The sequence below is a fragment of the Mya arenaria genome, chromosome 5 (genome assembly GCF_026914265.1).
Source record: "Mya arenaria isolate MELC-2E11 chromosome 5, ASM2691426v1".
In the NCBI taxonomy this organism is placed as follows: Eukaryota; Metazoa; Mollusca; class Bivalvia; order Myida; family Myidae; genus Mya; species Mya arenaria.
In genome coordinates this window covers 12,447,890-12,466,697 of record NC_069126.1, presented here as the reverse complement: position 1 = coordinate 12,466,697, position 18,808 = coordinate 12,447,890, and the positions used below count along the sequence as shown (strand labels likewise).

Genomic DNA, 18,808 nt, shown 5'->3' with positions numbered 1-18,808 from the left:
CTGATCTGTGTTGATACACTTGCGTTTTTGAAATTAAAGGTAAATGAAATTATCCCTCTGATACTATAATAACTTGAACAATATCATTTCGATTAGAATATAAAAGTTACTTGGTACCTGTTTGTAGTGAGACACTGTGTAGAACTCTGGAATATACATTAGATAAGTGTTGCACCGGTTAATATTTAAAGAAAACAATACTAAGATGTTTTTGTTTTGTTAATACACTATTTTGGAACACTGTTGTGGTAAAATTAATATATATCGACAACTTTCCTCAAATATATAGCCAATTACCATTTGTGACTGTGTTGTTGCATCTTATGCCATCATATATCTCAAATATGTGCTCCTCCTCAGGAATGACTACAATCACACCGTCAGATGATGCGGTAACATTACCCGCGATGCTCATTGCAGTAACCTCTTGGTAATATTTCTAAAGTGTTTTGATATTTTACGTAAACAATGTTTAATAGCATGACAACTAATAAGAAATGCTTAGTTTGATAACTATTTTCCTACAAAAATAGATATATCCGCGAATAGGATGTGTCTTTTGTCGGAAGCGCTCGTAATATTTTTTTTATTTAAGGTCAATATGACCTTGACCTTTGACTTACTGCTCCAAAATCAGAATCGGTCATTTTAACAAATGTGCAAACCAAGATTGGAAACTCTAAACCAGGATGTTCAACAGAATAAAGTCAGATACATTTAGAGTTATAGTAGACACATATATTGAATTTATCATTACCTCACAGCTCTGAAGACGGATCCCATTGAAAGTGTGATGGTAATCAGAAGTAGCTGTTTCACAAACAACGTTTATGCCATTTTGGTCGTTTATACAGATTCTGATTTGAACATTAGAGTGTGGATGATAAAAGCCATCCCATCTTGAAGCGAGTACATCTGTTTTGCTTTGAAAGTCAATGTCATCAATGTCAACAAACTGAAAACAAAAAGTCAAACCTTTTTTCTATACATGCAGTGATACAATTTAGATGATAGCGTGTCATTATAGGTAACATGAACATGTTAAAAAAATCGAAAATATATTGGCCTTTTTAAGTCTTAAAATGTCAATTTCTTCTGGAATAGTGATCAACTATACCGCAAGTATGAAAAGTAAACGATGTATCTATCACTGATCAATGATAATTGCAAAGCTGACAACGATGAACGAATTTTTTACTTTTAGTAAACTAAATAAAGAAGCCTCAATGACAATCATTGAGGCAAGAAATAAATTTAAAACGTGCTCAAATGATACTGTTTGTGACTTTTGTATAATGCTATACATTTATAAATTGATTATGCTTGTCAGCATGTATATGTTTCACTACAACCGTGTAAAGTCGCGAAAAATAGAAATAAAATGCTTAAAACAAAGTCGATGTACATGGTGCATACCGGGCGATCGTCTCTTGGGTCGATGTCGTAAACTACTCCAGAAGATGGCACTTCGTAGTAATGTGTGTACTTTTCTGAAGATGCAACGACAAACAATCCGAGTGGATCAGTAGCTTTGACTGTCCCATAATAGTCTGTACTCTCGTGTAAGACCCATTTCAGATTACGCATATCGACTGCAGTACAACTTGTTGTATCATTTATGTTACAACTCCCGCCACTTCTTTGTGCAGAAAACGGTAATACATTTGATGTAAACTTTGATGATCCTGCAACATGTATCGATTTATTTAAAATGTGAATGCTCTAATCATACATGTTTACAACGAAATTGAAGCGATAAAACCAAAATACTCTTTTAATACTCGCTCATGCACATCAGAAATAAATAAATTTTATGTTCCAACTTAATTAATTAATACACATACCCAATGCAAATTCAAGTTTCAAATCTCCCGATTCTCCATGATCAACAAAGTCACCAGATCCCCAACTTGCAACTAAGAAATTCCCTTCAATGTTTATGTGTATAGCGCCCGTAAACTCTGGTTTGGATTTCACAACCATGACCGGTCCGACTGCCTATGGCACATGTTTAATGAAAAGAATCAATATCAGAATAAAATCGTTGAACGCTATTTTCAGGAATTGCGATTGCTAAAAGACTGTGCACATTTCGCTATGATGATTTAACACTTCGCATCTAATAGAAAGACAAACAGCTTTGACTGAACCTTTTTAACTAGTTACCTTTGTTTCAACAACACCTGATTTAGACGTAACTTTCAGCAATATAAAGAACTCCTGTCCATCCCAAATACCGGGATGAACTAAACGCATAAAACTGTGGTGCATTGAACTCTGAAAACTCATAATATCTGGAGTATCGGTATTGTCAGACGATAGGCCAATTTCAAAACAGTTTACGCCACTTGGACCTTCAGTGTAGTTCCAAGAAATATCCAGCTGAAAAAGTGAATAATGTTTATAAATCAATAAATCTTAAAACAAAATTTACAACAAAAAAATCACAAAATATTCTAAAAACAATAATATATGACTTACATGAGAATCTGAGCGAATAAACGTAACAATGTTTCTTGAAACACTGCTGATACTTTCACAAACTGTTGAGTCAACCGAGCTGTACGATCCATTTATGTTCCGAAGCCTTGGAATCAGTTGGATGTCCATAGTCGGAACATCAAAAGACTTTTGTCTGTTTAAACATAAAATTATGCCCATCAGAAATAGTCTCAGGGTAATTGCAAATATGAAAACGTTATATCTGCTGACGATATAATAATCATCATTTATTTATTTGCAAACTTGTCTAAATATTTAATTCTGACAAAATGTAAGGTGCAACTTCATAAAACTATCCTATCGAAGTCTACTCATACGACACCAAGGTATCGATATTTCAAAATGACTTTAACTTATTGCCAATGCCTATTTAAATGATACAAAACACTGTTTAAATGGAGTTCCTTAAATTTTCGTAATTAATACGTTATAGAACGGTTTACCGGCACAGTTTTGTCGGATTTTGAATCGTCTGGATCACCCTATTATTTTTCATAACAAATACTTCATCTGTTAAAATGTCTTGGATAATTCTTGGAATAACAATGCCACCGTTAATGACAACTTCTGATATCAATGTTGGAGTGCTATCGATAACCACTCCATCCGAACACACTGGAACACTTTGGCCCAACGCATGGTTGTATGCAACAACGGTCGTATAATATCGCCCTTGGGATTGGACAGTAGTGCTTGCAGTCGTTTCATATGTCTGGACAATCTGAGATTATATTAAGAAACCTTTTACTCTAACAATGTATAGGTTAGTTTACACAATGGAGTTGTATTGTTCTTTTCATGTGAAGCAGAATGGAAAAGAAGATTAAAGTTTCTAAAATAAGAAGATCAAAACTATGACAATAACCTATATTTCTTAAATTATGTAATTAGAAAGCTATGTATTAATTGTCCTACGAAGATAATTAATCCTCTTATCTAATTAAAACATTGGAAACTAGGTTTTGAACTGTTTATATAAAACATTGTTCGGCCTATTTTATGTAAGTTAGCTATGAAATTAACATTCTACAAACATGTATTACAAAATCAAGTGAAAAAATTGTAGTAAAAAGTTCACCTCAGTGTGGTTCTTGTCGTAGTGCATTTCGTCAGCTGACAAACATCTCGTCGCAAAACTATACCTATAAAACTTAATACCGCTCTCTTTGTCAAAAAATTCACCCCAGTGTGCAGTTAGAGTAAGCGACTGTTGAAAGTCAATCTCGGGGAAACCTAAAGTACCATCATGTACATGGCCTGCATTAGGAGGGGAGACGTCGACTGTTATCTGTTGAAAAATGCCTGACGTCAATTATAATGAAATGTGTAACTAAAATAAAAAGCCTTCTTAAGTACATGCGTTTTGGTGTTTTATAGAAACGAATATTGTGTCTTGTGTCTTTAGTAATCATTATTAATATCATTATCTTGCTATCCACAAACGGCAGAATATCAGTGACCTGGGGTTAACAAGGATTGGCACACTTTTCAGATTCCACATGAAAGGCGGTAAATGTTCTCAACGTTGAAGATCGGTGGTCAGTTTGATAGTGTTTTACATCGAAATATATAGAGGAAATTTGTTGATTAAGGTATAAGATCGTATTTTATTATACGAGTGGTAATAGAAAATGATATTTTCATATGCATTTCAAGCTTTTTGTAAATTTCTTTTCCCGAGACATTCTTGTTTGACACCAGAGCCTATGGGGGAACCTCTAAACAAAAGGAAGTAACCGCTGTGTGTAGTTTGCGCTAAAATGTGCGAGTAGTAGGTACATGAGCATAAAATATGCATACGCTCACTAAAACTTAATGTTTCAAAATAATGTTTATTTCAATCTTACATTTGACATTGTACACACAAATTGAATTTGCAACGACAGTATTAAGTATTGATCCAGTCAATTTATCGATTTTTGGATAACAGATGCTAAGGCAGTTAAGTTATGGCTGTATCTGTCCTATACTTTTTTTGTATATAAGAACAGTTACTTCCCTTGTCATAATATTAGTTACTTATAAATGGTTTTGGATTTGCACATGATACGATTTCAGGGTAATTTATTTTAACAGACGAGGTTTATTCTAATTAAATTGGACTTATAATCAAATCATTGAACCACACCCAAAAGCAAGTGTTCAGCAAAACACATTCCATTTATTTGTCCATTTATATTTCTTTTAAATGTGGATTCAATTCGGGGAAACATCAGGGAATATGCTACCTTGTGAGTCCGGACGGTAGTCAAACCGGCATTGTTTATTACAGTAACCTCAATGTAGTATTCACTTTCATGCACTCCATCTGATTTATCTGCATCGATCCCACCAATCTGTTCAGTGGAACCTCCGGCTGTCTTAATATCTATTACTGGAGGAATCACTTGGAAATGTTGATGGAAGCAGCCGTGGTATGGCGAACAGTAACAGTTGTGACCTCTAGCATAGTTCGCATACTCTTGTTCGCATTCAGTCAGTGTCTATTAAGGGAAATAGGCATACGTCATACTTACTTTAATACAGTGACGACGGACAAATTAACTTATCGTCATTTGATATTGAAGTTATTGAAGATATACCTTATCAAACCTGCACATAACTGAACGAAAAGAATATGGCATTTTCTAGTATAAGGTAAATATAAGTGAATGGAAATTAAAAACAGACAAACAAGACAATACTTATTATATAGTTGGCAAACACTTTGGCACGACTACCAATCAAAAAAGTTTTACCTCAGTTCACGTTTTAAGTTTACATTCATATTGTAAACTCAACAATTTAGAAGGGCAATATATTAAAATATATTGCTTTATTTACTTGAATGTTTCGTACGTGTATTTGTGACGTTACAGTTACAAGACTTGTAAATTGCAACATGCATGCTTTACCGCCAAATTTATATTTGGTAATTTAAATTATTTCTAAAAGAAATGTTTAGTATTACTTCTTGAAATGCTACTAAATTGAAACATACTATAACCAGAGGAAAGAGAAAATAATTTTCGAATGTCCGCGATGTACTGTATATGTATATATATATATATATATATATATATATATATATATATATATATATATATATATATATATATATATATATATATATACATATGTATAAATATATATATATATACATGTATATTACGACTATTGCAAAACTGTCTGAAAACATACTTTCGATTCAAGTTGGGGAGATTCGTATGAATGACCATGTAAAACCTCCGTATTACTAAAATTGTCAAATAATCGCCAAGATATTTCGTATAAGCCGCTATGTACATCAAAAACGTGCCACTCGATCCTGAAAATCAGTGCAAAGCAGTCTATTACTTGCATGTCTGCCGATGATATCTCCATACTAAAGTAGTGATATACCAGATTTAATAAAACAATGGAATCTAAGCACAGGCCAAGAAACACAACATTTAACCAAGATCCTGTTTAAATGAACATATGCAGAAAAAACAACAACTAAGATATATATCCCTACGAGACGACAAATAGTACAAACTTGCATCGTATACAGTAATATCAGTAAAGTAACGAAGTTAAGATTTTGCTCACGAATTTCGACTACGAAATGTGTTTTCGAAAACACCTGATTAGTATTTTAAATATTAACTGTACATTACTCGTATAAACATAAAGAGATTAACAGCAATGTACAATTACCTATGCAATTCTTCACAAACATAACATGTCTAAAAAGAAAGAATGTAATGTCCTATCTACTAAAATTCAGTTCCATAGGTTCCATTTGTTTACTTTAAATTAAGAGTATATGTTATTAATTGTGTGAACAAGAGCAATACTTTCTTGCAGAAACATGCCGTTGTTTTTGTTAAGTTTTACATAATTAAGCCGAGTCAATTTTATTGTTCAGATGAACATTTTAAACGACGGATATCGCACATCGGAAGGTAAACCCTTGAGTTTCTTTAATCAAAGAAGCTGTCAGCTCGTACAAATCATAAATATGATTATAATTATTATTATTAATATTATTATACACGACAGACAAAATTTATAATGGTTTAATTATTATTATTGTTCTTACGTCATAGCAGCCAGCTCCGTTACGTTATGTACACTGATGTTGACAATATCCCCTCTTGTAAGCCAAAGGTTTTCAATTACTGGAGGTGAAGTGTCGATCCAGACAGTGACGTTATCTTCTGCATATGCGCCAACAATGTCGTATCCTCTCACGGTAAATGTTACCCTTTTACCGTCCTGAATCGAAATACCGTTAACTTCGGCTCGTTGTTGATTAAACTCTGTCTGGGTTGTTTGATTGAACGGTTCTTCTGTTGTTATGGCTTCATAGGTCTCAGAATAAGCCAGATCAAAACGTACAATACCTACAAGTGGAAAAATTGCACTAAACATACACTATTAATAAGAATACATGATAAGAAAATCAAACATGAAAATAAACAAAACAACAACAATGTATAAATTTGTGAATTCATATGCTAATCAATTGCAAAGGAATATAGTGCTTGCCCTTAATATTGTTAATAGTTTCCCATGTCCTCTCTGAAACTCCAGACGTGTCATCTAAAACGAATGGCACGGACGTAGGTGACGGTTCAAATCGACATAACCAGCAATTGTTGTCATGATCGTTATTTTGGAACCTGTATGCCCATGCAACATCAATCGAATCCGTATTCTGTGTTATCCATCCACGTTCATTTGCATTTGAAACCACTGTGGAACTGTTTGTGTTTAATGACACTTCCGAGGTATTGTCAAAGAAAAATAGCCTTCGTGCGTTCTTCTTATTTCCGGCATTGTCAATAGCTGTTAATTCTACAGCGTATGGGCCAGGATGTTCCAAATTCAGTGTTGCCGAGCTCTGAAAAAAAACATATAACATAAAAATAACCTTAACTATGAAACACTGGACGCTTCTTTGTAGACGTCAACGATTTAATTTCTTTGGAGTTTTGTGACATTTGTACTCTAAACATTTATAGTAAAAACGTGCACGAATTTGATTCCATTTTGCCAGTGTAAGAATTCAACATTTTTATTCAAACCCAACTTACAGAGGAGAAGTCCGTTGTGATACTTTCTCCAGTCGTTCCATGATCCTGTTTTAAAGTATTGCTGCCAGCCTTCACTATCATATACAGATTTATTTCGAATGTACTAATACCAGAATTTTCGTCTGACCATCCATCCCAATACACTACCAACTGGTTCTGTAATTAGAAGTACGGATGAAACATAAATATGTGATGATTCCATTATGTAGTTTTTTTTAATAAATGCCTTTTGTGAGCAATATTGTTGTTCGAAGACACAATAGATAGGCTTTGTTGATAAATTGACTTATACTTTCTCAAAACCTCATATAAGCAATGAATTGATTTGAACCAGGAATATGCCCAATTTGATTTTATTACCAGTATGTGCGTGTTTTAAATCTAATAAATAAATCACCTCAGTTAAGAAGTCGGTAGACGTTCTTAGAGACTGGCTGGAGCAAGATAAATTGGTTTCTTTGCAATGAATTGGAGCAACCATGTCAAACTCTATTTCCTTGTCGTAGGTTTTTTCTATACCGTTTATGCTGTACTTTCTGACGAGATTTAAGCCCCTCAAATCTCTTGTTTGGTAGTGTACATGTCCACCATTTTTTATGCGAACATTTAAAATAACTCTGCAATAAAAAAACAAAACAATCTACATTTACCCTGTCGTATTCCTCATCTTGTTTTAACCTTTTAAACGAATACTATTGCGTACATAAATGTGGATGCAATTCGGGGAAACATCAACTCAACTGTTGGAGGAAATCATCAAACATACATTATGTTATACTGTAAAAGTAAAGATTCACTTACCTATCGCCATGATAAAATCCATTTTCTATTAAAGAAAGTCCAGCTGCGGAAATGCGGATATCTTTATCATATCTACATTCCTTTGCGTAGCTGCATTTATGTTCACCTGTCCATTTTACTGAATTTTTTCCTGAAGTGAATAGTGGACAATTTTGCCCCGTAAATGGTTTACAACATTATAGGGCCTATGCAGATGGTAACAACCAACACAAAGTGTATTTCCGCTATAATTGCATAAAATGTATAATACAAATACCATAATATGTGCGGAACAGTATAGACATGAGCAAATATGCCCAAATAATTAGTTCATATTTAACCTAACACAGATTTTTAAGTCATTTGCTAATGTCGTTAAACGATTTTGTTAGAGCGTGTATAAGGTCATAAACATTCAAAACGAAATGAATGTCTTTGGTTGGTGATTGAATTTCAACATGGTATGGTTTTAAAAAAAACTAAATTGGATTGAGTTTGGATATATACATTGATATCAACTTAGCTAGATTTATAAAATATTTCAATGCTTACACTTAATTTTGCTCAATATTGAAATTGACTTGGTAGGGGCGGTTTTAAATGAACTGCTGGGTGTAAATGTTTTCACTTGTCCTTACAATTAAGATAACTTATTGAAAGTTCTGTTTATAATTGATAATTATGGACAGGCCATACAACATGGAGCTAACAGTTTATATTGTGCCCTCCACTTGTCATGTTAGAACTGTACCCATGTGTGCCTAAGTAAAACAAAAAGCCGATGATTAACAACACATGGAAATTGCACTTTCCTATGCAAACCGTACAGGCCATATATCCTAGATCATTATAACCTGGTATATAGGAATTACATCACTCACTTTACTAGGGCTAAAGTTAGATATTGTCTATCAGTGTGTTACGTGTTGTCGATGGGAATCTGGAGATCTGGTTGAAACCATTTCCAGTTATATCACGAACCAGACCACTATTTGAGTTCTGAACAATAATCAAAATCTGATTGTCAGGAATTTGCATAACTTGCTAAGCTTAATGTTGACGATGTAAACAATCTGGATGTTCATGAAAAGTGCCGTGGGTTTTAGCAATTCCCTAACATATTTGTAGTGTTTTATTGACAAAAGGTTGCCTTTATACACATACTATAGATAAATATTTTTGGCTATATTTGGTGCGCTAGGGTCACTTATGTCTTACGTAATAGAACCAATGAATACTTTGTGGGGCCAATGACCCGTCTTGATGCATATGCATAACTTTGTAGGAAACATTATATGATAAAACTTAAGTAATTCAACAATTAACGTATTAAATATCACTGTCGGTCTTTCCGATGTATGACTAACTATCGTTTTTTTCGTTTGATGGATTAATACAATTTCACTACGGTTTCTGTTTATCAAAAGCACCTTCTTCATAGTTCTGGGAAACATTATGCTCATTCTTATGCATGTGCTTATATGAAATATGACATTTGTTTTCAAAGCTTTTGTGACAACGTAATTATTTTGCTTATTATGTGACGTTTTTTGGAAAGGGCCGTTACTGATGTTTGACAATCCCGTGGCCAAATCCGTTGCATGTCCGTTTTGATATGAACTCAAATGATGTAACATGGCATTTTGTCTATTTCTCGGTTGTGGCCTTTATCTATATTGAGTAAATGTATCTTCATGCAATAAAATATGCTTTAAAAAGTTTGTATATTTATTGCGAATGATCTTCGTAATTCATATTCTGTAATTCAAGACATTTTAAGGCACACATTGTTCAAATTCCAAGGGCGATTCAACACGTTTTCTTAGATTTTTCCTTACTATCGTATGTTTGATCTTTGAGCAAAATGAAAGAAAACTGTTGATAACGTTTTTTTTGACATCCTCATTACCACGCTTAAATCAACAAAAACTCACGAATGTGTTTATATTGTTTTAGAAGCATGTCTGTTGAGGGAATAGGAATCGGGGCCCAGTCCGGTCAAGTAATTATCACTTTATGTTTTTAATTGCTTAAAGGAACTAGACATATTATTTTTGTTTTATTTTGGGGTTAAAGAAAGGTCTGCTTCGCGTCCTTTGGTTGCGTTATGACTTTAACCGTGTGTCATCACAAATTAATGAGATTCAAAATGCCAAATTGCACATGAGTTACAGTTGCAAGTCCGACTATATAACATGTGTTGAAGAAACGGAATGAGACCCTAGCTCTTTTTGAATACATCCCTTGATTCTTTGACTTGATCGGTGTAAGGCACATTAACACGGAAGACAGGTGTAATTTGCTTTTAAGTAGCAATGAGAACCTCCAAGTTCTGTCGTCGTATTCCGAGCACCAGTAAAAGGAGTACAATTTAACCCGGGACCTTACAAACCCAAGGGGCAGTCCAAACCATATTTTTACTGGTTGAATTACTATACGAGATTTATTCATTTCGTCCTAATTAACGGTAACAAATTATTGAATGCTCCGTTATAAATACAGTTATCTGACATTTCATTCTCGTGAGGTTATGTGAATTTTAATGCCAACCAAATTAATACACATCATAAAATAGAAACCTAGTAATCGCTTTGAAAATAAGTAAATAAAAAAACCCCACAAAAAACGAGAAAACAGTACATAAGCACCACAACGGTTCATTGGCACCACAATATATTCATTGGCACAACAACGTTCACAAAATCGAACCTAGTGCACCAAGTATAGCAAATTAAATTCTAAAATGCATAAAGGCGCAGTCTTTTGTCAATATTAGAAAGTTACATATATGTGAAGGAATTGCTAAAACCCACGAAACGATAACATTTTTCATGAACATCCTGATTGTTTACGTCGTCAACATTTAGCTTTAGCAATTTCAAAATGCTGCGGCTTTAATGATTCCCCTACATGTTTTGAAGATTTCGAGAAATACATTTGATCCTTTTCTGGAGATAACCTGTAGACAATCATCTCTATGTGCTCTGTATACAAAAACTTACAAGGCCATTACTCTGTGAAAAATACTTGAGTGAAACATGTCGATCTTAAGGCAAAACTATCAAACTTAAGTCCGCGCGGTCAAACCTTGTGATGACTGAACCCAATATAAGTGCCACCCAGCCATCTTGAATGCGATGGAAAAAAAGGCTGAACTCATGCCTACTACACCATTAACATGTCTCCTACTCTCGTATTACGCCAGCTTACAACATAATGAATACATGTATATGATTGAATGTCCGTGCACGTAAACAAAGAATAGATACCTCACTTCAAATGAAGACGCATTAATGAAATGTTACCTCGTATTGCAGTTACCGATACAGCAATACTATACAATCCAATTTTGGTATCCGTCAAGATGTACGTAGGTAGTTTGGGGGGATCAAAGGAATCTTTTGCAAGCGTTTTTATTGCAATAAATACGCGTTCCTTGGCATTTGACCAACTTTTCGACCCGGAAACAATGATAGTATGACAAATTTCATTTGAACATTCATGAAATTCAAACTCCTGTTCAATAAGTTCCATTTGGTAATCTTGCGTTGCTGTAACAGAAACAGAGAAAGAGCAATGGTAAAGATGGCTTTTGTTATTAATCTAGTTTTGAGTTTTATGTGTGATTGTTTCGTGTGGTACTAAGTAATATTTACACCTTAACTTCCATTCCTTAATAAACTGCCTTCCGGCAATTGCGATTACCATCCGATAAACAAAACTTTTTCGGATATGTTCGGATCGCGAGTCATTGCATAACAATTTACATGTATATTTATATAATTTATCTTGTTATTTTTTTGTATTGTGTCAGCAGGCCCCCAAAAATCAACATGTTAGAAAGTGTAAATTTATGATATGTTAAATGTATTATTGTCATTAGTGTTTCAATTTTACGTTTAAAAATGATTTGAAGTGATTGATATTTTCCCGCGTTATAGTGACGTTACTTGAAAAACTGTTGTCGGCTACGGCCGGGTCGTTCTATTTACAGAACGGTTGAGAAAGAATTACTGTTAGTTTTTTTTAAATGAAACACATTTTTTTAACATTTTTTTAAATGAAAAAATGAACTATTGGTGTAAATATAAGTAATGTATTGCGTAATTGATGTCATTATCGGGGATAATGACTTAATCCCGCAATTCAAATAAATAATTGCTTGCTTTATGGTGCATGCTACGCAATTAGTTCGTATATACGTGACTTAGTCAAATACAGCTGTTTTATTTAGTACGAAAATAATAAAAGTTGAAAATCGTTATCTGCCAGTACTTTTTGCTAAAGCTATATGAAACCTGAAGCATGAAACGTTTTGCTTTTAAATTACTACGCTCATTGAATATAATGGTATCGGTTATAAAAATATTGTATTGTTCTTGATTTGAAACAAAACAAATATAATAATAACTTAACGTTCACTTTGCCAGGTGATTGAGTATAGTATACGTCACCTGATCATATGACAAATTGCACACGTTACAACTAGATTTAATTTTGTTGTTGTCAGTATTCGAATTCAAGCTGAGCATGTTGTTAAAATGAAAGTAGGTTTTATAATAATTGAAGTTGCAAGTTACTTAGTCTTACATCTTGCCGGGTGTATGAATACGGAGAGTGAGTATGAACTAAATGCCCGATCTTAAAACCAAAATAACATTAATTTAAAATCCATTACCTGTTTTGCAATCAGTACCAGTAAATCCTGTGGAACATTTGCAGTTTGTCCTTCCACTAGAGTCATAATAACGATAATAACTATCTATGCAGGAACCCGGAAAACATCTAAACCCCGATACCCAAGAGCAGGCTCCTGGAATGTAAATCAAACGTCGACAATGCAAAATAATGTTATCAGTAGAGCATGCAAAATACGTGTTTGTAACAATATTTATCTCAACTGATACTGTTTGAATTTGAAAAGTCGTTTCTATGGAATTATACTCACTTACAAACACTCGTTTGTATGTTTCGGAGAATTACAGTTACAGGCCGGTTAAAGCTACACTCTCACAGATTGATCGTTCTGACAACTTTTTGTCTTTGAATGAGTCAATTTTTGCGTAAATGTCTGGACACCAGTGATAAAAGACTGCTGACAAAAAATGACATCGCAGTAATCATATCTACGTACGAAAATGTTTTATGGCTATAAGCGTTACAAACGCTTTAAGAAAAATGAAATTTTCGGCAGTTAATCCAACAATTGAGATTTGTACTATTGTGAGCTATCTAATATGACTGAATTGAAGGCATTGATGCCCAAATCATCAGATTCTGAGACAACAATTTTACAAAAAGTGTCAAAAAAATATGTTATGTTGCAGCTTTCAATTGATTCCTGTGCATTTGTGAAACATACATTTGTTCATGTTTCTTATTTAATCATTTTGTTTTATTTATTAAAATTTGAAAACGTTCTCAAACATTTCTTACAAACACCTTAGGGTGAGATATTGCAAAATAGGTAATTTCACATCCAATTTCAGTTGTTGGCATAAAGGACACAAATACACACTGCAATATCGATCACGTGCTTTCCGTTTTAAGTAATCAGCAAGCAATATTCTTTGATATGAAACTAACATATAATAGGGTCATCAGGCATAACAATTCAACATTATCGCCAATGGCTTGATAAAATACACGCTTATTAGTACATCGAATACCCTAAGCGATTTGTAAAACAAGACAACCTATACAAATACTGCAACAAACATATCATATTTACATCAGTGGCAGAGTCTCTCCCATTTTGAACGTTTTCTAATCTGTGTTAATTAATTAATAGCGCGCGCTTACTTCTTTTTTTAGAAGTGATATTTTGATCGCTTAAATATCTCCTTAAATTTAATTCTGTACCATCCGGGGCCGTTAACACAAAATTTAAGGCAAGAAGCAATTGAAATGCTATAATTCAATTAGACAGTAATGATAACAATCTAATCACATAGCTTGAAAGTCAATTATACAACTTAAGTTACTTTGTGAAACCGAACTTAGATCGACAAAAATCCTGCGTTCAGGCTATCAATGAATGTTTTCTTCTGTTTTGTACAATTCTTTTGACGATCAGCAGCACAGAAATACCAAAAAAGATTGTTTAATTCGCTAGGACTGTTCCAAAGATCACTAAATATTTAACACCCTATTGAACCAACGTTTTGTTTTAAAGGATCCTTTTACTGGATCTACTTATATTCTTTATAAATTGTAACAGTTGTACAACATTGTTTACGAGCCATTATCGCCTGTTAAAAGCGATTTTACACCGTACATGAATAAAATGTTAATGTGTATGTGCCCACTCATCGGTAAACTCTATATATACAGTACTTTTAAAAGAAAACTTTCTCCCAATGGACATCCATTACCGTGTTAAAATTTTGAAGTGATAATATAATTGAGGTATAATAACACAAGCATTTCTTGAGGGGCAACAGTGCATCTGATCAACGTAATGGAACACTGATAATCAAGGCTTTGACCATCAATTATACACAAAACAACCAGTTTGATATCCACAATGATTTAATTATGAACGTCAAATCATTAATCTCTTGTTCATTGAGTTTATAAGATGTTATTTTATTCGTTGCAGTATTGGCTTCTGGGCTAGTCCCTGTAATTCACAAGTCAATTGCAACCACGGCCCCCTCAGGTCCGGGGTATACCGGGGATAACCGGGGGAATGGGCAGTGGTTTTACCTTCCAGGTTGCCCCGCAGTGCCGGGAGCATGCGGTAGTTTTGTCTTCGCGTCAAAAATAGCGGGGAATGGGCCTTACCTAGGGTCCCTGGGGTTCGGGGTCATTTGGCGGAGATTTTACCTTCAGTTCGTCCCCGCAGGGCGGATATTTTACCCGGGCTTGGCTGGACCGAAAGTCAAAGTCCCCGCTATTCCAGGGACCTGGGGGAGTCGTGGTTACAATTGACTGGTGCATAACTTTTATTGTAATATTCGTATGACATATTCTATGTGGTTCTAGATATGCAATACTTCAAAAATACCGTAAGAAAACTAGTTGTCACATCATTCAGGTAATATACATTGGTGTCTTACTCCTGACATTGATATTGCATTACCACGAGGTAAGAAAGGTTTTAGGGCCAAACAATGTATTAAGGCCAAACTTATATACATTTATTGACTAGGCAGCAATTGAAAATGCTATGATAATCACTGATAGAAAGTCATATTGACAGATGCGCAGCAAAGACTAATAGGTCTTTTTATCAGTGAACAAATGTCCAGATTTATTATGAACATGCAAGAAAAAAACATAATCAATAATTGTTCACGACAATGCCAAAATGCGTACTAATAAAAGTCTTCTTTAAATGACGTAATTTCTTTGTTCTACGTCCATGCTAACGTAATTCTGTAACTAATGAAACGGGTTTTAATTGGAATTTATTCATAGACAGTGAATATGAGTAGGGAAACTCCCCAATTAATGAAATATGAGTTATGTTTTGCGTCGCCGATCGCGTTTTGGAGCAATGTGAACTGTATATATATATATATATATGTAATAAATGACTTTCCTTAGACTAAGCTAAATATTAAGACTAAGGGCTGTAAATGAACTATCGGATATTTGATAACATTTAAAAAAAATACTTACGGGTACATTGCTTCTTGTAAGGTAGTCCAGTATATTCATTCCAACCCAATTCTTTATCGTTGAACTCGTGGTGACAAAACTGGCATGTGACATCGCCCGTATTTGTACATCGATGGACATTACATTTCTCGATGTAAGGGCAAACTGTCAAAATAGAACTTTGAAAATGTATTTTAAGATCGTTACTTTTAAATATCATCCCGTTATGCTTAAGGAACTTGGGACTTTTGAAGAAAAAAAAGCAATGAATAGTTAATGGTAATACCAGTCTCTTTCGTGCTACAATGCGATAATCAAGTCGTTCTGTTGTCTTAGTCCAATACTATGCTTCAAGAAATATACTGCAGTATAAGTTTAAGTAAGAACAGTAACCATATAGTTATGAAGACCTTGTTTTAGAATGGTTTACGAGGCATACTATCGTAATTTCTGTTCGAATAAGAAATGTCAGAGCTTCACTTTCGGAAATTAAATATGAGATTAAAAGGCCGTACTATTTGATGTAAATACTGAACATTATTTAATGATATTTTACACTCAAATATCAATCTTCAGACTTGAAAAAGCCCTTTCACTTAAAAAGTCATCATACCTTTGCATTTGCCGACCTGAGAGTTTGGGTAAAATCCTTCGTTACATTGTATACATGTATCGGGTGATATGCATTCACCCCCACTATTTGTCACAACTGTTCCATTTTTGTAAATAACCATGCCTTCATTGTTCACATTACAGTTAGGATAGTACAACGAACCGCATATAGCTGTGAAGTAAACAATAGTTATATTAATTAGTATACAGCGTTTGACTGTAAATGCATGGACGTTTTGGCAATAATATTGATGTTATACATTGCCATATAATTAATCCTGAAACAGTATATACATCGTTAACCGGGATCAACTATCTATCAAAAAGCAGTTAAAGACTCAAAGAGCCACAGTAATGGACCATTTCTTTACTGTACTGCAACAGCTAATCTCTACCCAACTTCAAATTTATAGTTAGTTTAGATTTTGTTTTATTGTAATACTTGATTTTCATTTGATTGATAATTTATAACTAACTGTCTAGTTCATAATACTACCAAAAGGTTTCACGGACAATTATAAAGTAAACAATCAAAATAGAGAGAGAAAAGAGTAAATACATATATAAACTTACGTGTTTCACAGTTCAATCCAGTGTAACCATTACAACATATCTTTTTTTTTGTAGATACCTTTCTTGAAAAATATAAAACGAACATTTAATTCCAAAATACACAAAATTGACAAATGAGACATGAGACGGAATGCGTTTATACCCGAGTGCGCATAAACACATTTTAGTGGCGTTCGCGAATGTTCAAGCTCGAGAAAATGTATGTTTTCGCTATCATTGCGTTAATTAAAGACGGGAACATATTATTTTACTAAGGCATTTACTACTTTAAAAAGAGTGCCATATTTCAAATACTCCGTGTACGATTTAGTATTCGTTAAATTGTGTGACGTTATCAATTCAAACAAATTTAACAGCATCCGGTATAAGTTTGCAAATCCGGTTTACTTGCAAACTTAGTTTTTTTATTATCTTAGATATCAACTTCAAAAGCGACACATAGAAAGTTTGCCCATTAAATAAGAAATATTTTAAGTAAAATTAAAAAAAAAGTTTTAAGAAATATGAAAATTTTAATTCCAAAATTGATTTCTCCCGTTGGCCACCAATTGGATTTTAGGTCCCCCGCGGGGTTTTGGCAAACTCCAATTGGAGAATTTTCCATATGAGCCGAAACGGGGGAAAAAATCAGCAATTTGAAAAAAATCAAATATTACAATTTGGAACAGAAAATTACATTTCTATTTATGTTTTGAGTACTAGAGTTATTAACTTTATTAAAATCTAAAAAAAAATCAAAAATTATGATTTTGTAAAAACGGTTCTCCAATTGGAGAAATTTCCAATTGGAGAATTCCACAGTCAATTTCTATTGATAAAATTCACCAATTGGAGAATACAGAAGTTGGAGAACACAGAAGTTGGAGAAATCACCAGTTGGAGATTTCCACAGTATTACAGCTGCTGGGTTAAAAAAAAGTTGGGATATATACATGTCATAATATAATTGCTAATTAATTTAATATTGATAGAATATTCAAGAAAATAACAAATGCAAGATGTTAGTTGTTACCTGATTTCGCGTATACCATCGGCATTTTCAACTTGTGTGTAATCTAAAGCAGTTTTATTATATACAACTGCGTCAGATGTGTAGTTTTATTATTCCTTTTCAGAAAACTGTTTTATCAAAATGCATATTTCACTAATAAATCTAAAAAATCAAACTATTTGCTTAATTTTGCATTTTCCAAAGATACTTCCTGGTGGTACTTGGTTATAATATTGAAATTTTAATCGACCTTAAGGTTAGAGAACACTGAATGTATTCCTTAAGACCACTCGGTCAAGGATTACCCGTGAAAGCGCAAGCACTTGCTTCAAACAGGGTCCTTTAATTATTTTTCAAAGCACCGAAGAAGGGGTACAACCTTCATTGGTTAAATCTAACTAAAATAAACAAGCTCGATTTTGCTAAAGGTGATTAGCTGATAAAATCACTCTCTAGTCCGTTTCCTGGCTAGAAACTGTTACTGTGTCATTTTTGAGAGGCCATCCATGAGACAGTACCCCTGGTAGGGATCGAACCCACATAGTCATGGGTAAGAAGCAGAAACCTACACCACTAAACCACTTTCATCCTTAAAGTACCGAGAGGCAGGCATCACGCGGCAAAGGGATCGAGCTAAATGGACCATGGAATGAACCCACGACTACGACTTCAATAGGCTACGCCT

General features: G+C 33.9%; 1 protein-coding gene across 1 annotated transcript in view; it reads right to left on the bottom strand.

Moving 5' to 3' along the window:
- Positions 1 to 18,808, bottom strand: part of LOC128233583 (uncharacterized) — a 67,736-nt gene that overhangs the window by 17,549 nt on the left and 31,379 nt on the right. Inside the window, exons 3-23 of the mRNA XM_052947322.1 lie at positions 17,133 to 17,194; positions 16,561 to 16,731; positions 15,969 to 16,112; positions 13,021 to 13,155; positions 11,648 to 11,893; positions 8,364 to 8,493; positions 7,960 to 8,179; positions 7,563 to 7,718; positions 7,015 to 7,369; positions 6,566 to 6,869; positions 5,683 to 5,809; positions 4,731 to 4,985; positions 3,581 to 3,790; positions 2,946 to 3,223; positions 2,482 to 2,635; positions 2,167 to 2,382; positions 1,845 to 1,998; positions 1,417 to 1,685; positions 758 to 955; positions 298 to 439; positions 118 to 146 (exon numbers count right to left, since the gene is read on the bottom strand). Of these exons, the coding sequence (XP_052803282.1) occupies positions 118 to 146; positions 298 to 439; positions 758 to 955; positions 1,417 to 1,685; positions 1,845 to 1,998; positions 2,167 to 2,382; positions 2,482 to 2,635; positions 2,946 to 3,223; positions 3,581 to 3,790; positions 4,731 to 4,985; positions 5,683 to 5,809; positions 6,566 to 6,869; positions 7,015 to 7,369; positions 7,563 to 7,718; positions 7,960 to 8,179; positions 8,364 to 8,493; positions 11,648 to 11,893; positions 13,021 to 13,155; positions 15,969 to 16,112; positions 16,561 to 16,731; positions 17,133 to 17,194 (3,955 nt within the window). The remainder of the gene's footprint in view (positions 1 to 117; positions 147 to 297; positions 440 to 757; positions 956 to 1,416; positions 1,686 to 1,844; positions 1,999 to 2,166; positions 2,383 to 2,481; positions 2,636 to 2,945; positions 3,224 to 3,580; positions 3,791 to 4,730; positions 4,986 to 5,682; positions 5,810 to 6,565; positions 6,870 to 7,014; positions 7,370 to 7,562; positions 7,719 to 7,959; positions 8,180 to 8,363; positions 8,494 to 11,647; positions 11,894 to 13,020; positions 13,156 to 15,968; positions 16,113 to 16,560; positions 16,732 to 17,132; positions 17,195 to 18,808) is intronic.